Genomic DNA, 4860 nt, shown 5'->3' with positions numbered 1-4860 from the left:
ATGGACGTGATGTGTAAAATGCTTAGAAATACATGCCATATAAATCTACGACAGTGTGATGTGTATGATCCAATTTAACTCTTGTTTTTTTTAATAGATTGTAAAGATGTCGAATAGACCTGAACATGCTGAACATGAAGAAGCAAATAGTAGAGTACAGACATCTAAATAAGGGACGAGTAGCGATGTTCCAATTTCCTTGATGCGAGAACAAGAACTTAGAAATATGATTATTGGAGTAATGAATCAGTGGTATAATGAGAGGATGCAGGAAATGAATCAGACCCAACAAGCTCCTTCCCCCACAGTACCACCAGTAATACCCTCGGTTGCTCTTCCACCTCCTCCTCCAGTAACTGAATCAAGTAAGAGAACTCCGGTAAAAAAACTCAAAAAATTTGGGGTTGAAGAATTTCGGGGCAGGCCAAATGATGATCCAGTAAAAGCTGAGTATTGGTTGCAGAACACGATAAGAGTTTTTAATGAAATGGCTTGTTCTCCAGATGACTATTTAAGGTGTGTTGTTTCCTTGTTAAAAGAAGAAGTATATCACTGGTCGGAGGCAATAAAAGCTGTGGTACCAGCTGAGAAACTTACTTGGGAATTTTTCCAAGCTAAGTTTAAAAAGAAATATATTGGTAAAAGATATTTAGAAAAGAAAAAGAGAGAATTTCTTGATCTTCGACAGGGAAATCGGACAGTAGCTGAGTATGAGAGGGAGTTTGTATACCTTAGCAGATATGCTTGAGAGATTATTCCTACAGAAGAAGACATGTGTGTTCGATTTGAAGAAGGTCTGAATGATGAAATTAGAATGATGATAGGTGGTACGAAAATTCGAGAATTTGTGGTTCTATCAAATCAAGCTCAAAATATTGAAGAAGTGTATAACAGAAAGATGCAACGAGAAAGAAGAAACAAAAAATCTTATAAAAGAAGCTCCTCTAAATCATTTTCAACATTTCTGATTAAAAAGTTTAAGGAGGATTCCATTCGAGCTACATCGATACCTAAACGATCGAAGACTAGAGTAACTCAACCTAATCGTGGAATATCAATTAGATCAGTTGCTAGTGAAGCCAGTGTACAAAATACTCCCAAGTCTAAATGTCAACACTGTGGAAAATACCATTTGGGTGAATACAGAGGTAAAACATGAGCTTGCTACAAATGTGGAGCCACTGATCATTTTATCCAGAATTGTCTTCTGTTACGAAAAGATAAAGAAGAACAGAAGGAAAAACAGATAGCTACTTCTCAGAAAAGTAAACGTGCGAGTCAAAGCAGTGCTGCAGAAGCTACTCGTTCGAGTGCAAAAGATTATGTTGCTCGGTCAGAGGTTAGAGCACCAGCACGTACATACGCCATCTGAGCTAGAGAAGAAGCCATGGCTCCAAACGTTATTGCTGGTACTTTCTATCTTTTTGATGTTATTGTATATGCATTAATTGACTCAGGGTCTACACATTCTTTTATTTGCATAGTATTAGCATTAGAAAAGAAGTTGTCTGTTGAACCAACTGAATATGATGTTCAAGTTACTAATCCGTTAGGACAAAGGGTGATAGTAAATTTAGTGTGTCGAAATTGTCCACTGAAAATAAAAGGCTGTGAGTTCCCTGCTGATTTAATGTTGCCACCCTTTCGAGAATTTGATGTTATACTAGGAATAGATTGGTTGACAAAATATGATGTTGTGGTAAATTTTCGTGAGAAGCGGATCAGTTTGAAATGTCAGACAGGTGATATACTTTCTGTTGAGCCTAAGAATTCAAATGATGTTGTTAAAAGTATTTCAGCTTTTTCAGCTCAGAGGTTAATGCAGAAGGGTAATAAGGTATTTTTAGCTTACATCCTTGATACTCGAAGATCTGAACCAAAACTAGAATAGTTGTCGGTTGCTAATGAATTTTCTGACGTATTGCCTAAAGAATTACAGGGTTTACCACCAGATCGGGAAGTTGAATTTGTGATTGATATGGTACCGAGGACAGGTCCTATACCAGTGACACCATACCGTATAGCACTAGCTGAGTTAAAAGAGCTAAAGACACAGTTGCAGGAATTTCTAGGCAAAGGGTTTATTAGACCGAGTTTGTCACCTTGGGGTGCACCAGTCTTGTTCGTGAAAAAGAAAGACGGATCTCTACGACTGTGCATAGACTACAGGCAACTAAACAGGGTTACAATTAAAAATAAATATCCTTTGCCTTGCATTGATGATTTTTTTGATCAATTGAAAGGTGCTGCCGTGTTTTCAAAGATAGATCTTCGATCCGGATATTATCAACTGAAAGTTAAAGAATGTGATGTCTTAAAGCGCCTTGAACTCGAGATGGTCATTATGAGTTTTGGTAATGCCTTTTGGTTTAACTAATGCCCTTGCTGCATTTATGGACTTAATGAATCAGATTTTTCAGCTTTATTTGGATAGATTTGTAGTTGTGTTTATTGATGATATACTGATCTATTCAAAGACAGAACCCGAACATGCTCAACATTTAAGGATAGTGCTACAAACTTTGCAAGAAAAGCAATTATATGCAAAATTCAGCAAATGTGAATTTTGACTTCATGAGGTTGGATGTCTGGGTCATATTGTTTCAGCCAAAGGGATTCGAGTAGATCCGAGTAAAGTATCTGTAGTGGTAAATTGGAAAACTCTAAAGAATGTAACGGAAGTACAAAGTTTTCTAGGTTTAGCTGGATATTATCGCCATTTTGTTAAAAAAATTTCAATGATTGCTTCGCCTCTGACATGATTGCTACAGAAGAATGTTGAGTGTGTGTGGTCTGACGAATGCCAGCAAATTTTTTATCAGTTGAAGAAGATGTTGACAAAAGCTCCAGTGCTGACTCAACCAGAATCAAGCGTGCCATATGTTGTATACAATGATGCATCTTTGAATGGTTTAGGTTGTGTGTTGATGTAGTTGGAAAAAGTGGTGGCCTATGCTTCTCGGCAGTTAAAATCACACGAGAAGAATTATCCTATGCATGATTTGGAGTTGGCTGCAATTGTTTTTGCTTTGAAAATTTGGAGACATTATTTATATGGTGAAAAATGTTATGTGTTTACAGATCATAAAAGTTTGAAGTATTTGATGACGCAGAAAGAGTTGAATTTGAGACAGAGAAGATGGCTTGAGTTATTAAAAGATTATGACCTTGTTAACGATTACCATTCGGGGAAGGCTAATATAGTTGCTGACGCACTCAGTCGGAAATCATCTTTATTTGCACTCCGGTCAATGAATGCCCAGTTTTCTGTTAGTGAAGATGGATCTGTAATAGCGAAATTGAAAGCCAAGCCTGTATTTCTCCAATGAATTCGGGAGTTGCAATATGAAGATTCGAAGTTGGTATTAAAGAAACAAATAGCTCGAGATAAGCAGGATTCAGAGTATAGCATTGATGAAAATGGTATATTATACTATCGTAAAAGAATTTGTGTTCCAAATAATTCAGACTTCAAAAATGATATTCTTTCTGAAGCTCACAGTAGCAGGTATTCTATTCACCCTGGAAGTACAAAAATGTATTGTGATTTGAAACAGATGTATTGGTGGCCTAGTATGAAAAGGGAAATTTTTGAGTTTGTAGCAAAGTGTCTAATATGTCAATAGGTGAAAGCAGAACATCAGGTACCAGCGGGTTTATTACAACCTATTATGATTCCAAAGTGGAAGTGGGAACATGTTACGATGGATTTTGTATCCGGGTTACCTGTGACCCCGAAGAAGAAAGATTCAATCTGGGTAATTTTCGATAGATTGACAAAATTAGCACATTTTATTCCAGTCAGAACGGATTTTCCACTGGAGAAGTTAACAGAACTGTATATCTCTGAGATTGTGAGGTTACATGGGGTTCCAATATCCATTATTTCGGATCGAGATCCAAGATTTACATCGAGGTTTTAGAGCAAACTACAGGAAGCTTTAGGCACAAAGCTAAATTTTAGTACCGCTTTTCATCCTCAGACTGATGGGCAATCAGAGCTGGTAATTCAGATTTTGGAAGATATGTTGAGATGTTGTATACTTGAGTTTGGTGGTAGTTGGGAAAAGTATTTACCACTGGCCGAATTTGCTTACAACAACAGTTATCAATCCAGCATAAAGATGGCGCCATTTGAAACTTTATATGGAAGAAAATGTAAGACTCCATTGCATTTGTTAGAATTGAGTGAATCCAAGTTAGTGGGGGTTGATTTAATTCGGGAAACTGAAGAAAAGGTTTAGATTATCCGAGATTGTCTGAAAGCTGCTTCAGATCGTCAGAAATCATATACTGACTTGAAAAGAAGAGAAATAGAGTTTAATGTGGGTGATCAAGTGTTCTTAAAGGTTTCACCGTGGAAAAAAGTATTAGGATTTGATAGAAAAGGAAAACTAAGTCTAAGATTTATTGGACCATACGAGATTATTGAAAAAGTATGCCCTGTAGCATATCGGTTAGCTTTACCTCCAGAGCTTGAGAAGATTCATAATGTGTTCCATGTATCTATGCTGAGACGTTATAGATCAGACCCTTCACATGTGATTCCGCATACAGAAATTCAGCTTCAGTCAGATATGACTTATTCAGAAGAGCCAGTGAATATTTTAGCTCGGGAAATTAAAGAACTGAGGAATAAAAAGGTACCATTAGTTAAAGTGTTGTGGCATCGACATGGTGTGGAGGAAGCAACCTGGGAAACAGAGAAATCAATGAAATCACAATATCCAAACCTATTTTCAGGTAACAAATTTCGAGGACGAAATTTCTTAAGGGGTGAGAATTGTAATAGCCTAAATTTTCAGTGGTGTCGGAACAGTGATTCGAGATCACTAAATCTAAAAAATGAGTAGAAAATAT

At 36.9% G+C, this 4860-nt stretch overlaps 1 protein-coding gene across 1 annotated transcript; it reads left to right on the top strand.

The window, feature by feature from the left end:
• Positions 1–772: 772 nt before the first annotated feature.
• Positions 773–2933, top strand: LOC108487822 (uncharacterized). The gene is made up of 5 exons (XM_017792170.1): positions 773–1148; positions 1221–1355; positions 1458–1837; positions 1940–2116; positions 2772–2933. Exons 1-5 carry the CDS (start codon positions 773–775, stop codon positions 2931–2933), a joined length of 1230 nt encoding a protein of 409 aa, XP_017647659.1.
• Positions 2934–4860: the final 1927 nt, after the last annotated feature.

Source organism: Gossypium arboreum, chromosome 6 (assembly GCF_025698485.1).
Source record: "Gossypium arboreum isolate Shixiya-1 chromosome 6, ASM2569848v2, whole genome shotgun sequence".
Taxonomy (NCBI): domain Eukaryota; kingdom Viridiplantae; phylum Streptophyta; class Magnoliopsida; order Malvales; family Malvaceae; genus Gossypium; species Gossypium arboreum.
The sequence above is the reverse complement of the archived record's forward strand: the minus strand, read 5'-3'. Positions and strand labels throughout refer to the sequence as shown.

Bases quoted from the DNA above. Each gene is read 5' to 3' on its own strand.
- LOC108487822 (XM_017792170.1), top strand. From the start codon at position 773: ATGTGTGTTCGATTTGAAGAAGGTCTGAATGATGAAATTAGAATGATG. The intron at 1,356-1,457 runs GTACATACGCCA...TAATTGACTCAG, and splicing joins AGAGGTTAGAGCACCAGCAC to GGTCTACACATTCTTTTATT. The intron at 2,117-2,771 runs GTCTTGTTCGTG...TGATTGCTACAG, and splicing joins TGTCACCTTGGGGTGCACCA to AAGAATGTTGAGTGTGTGTG.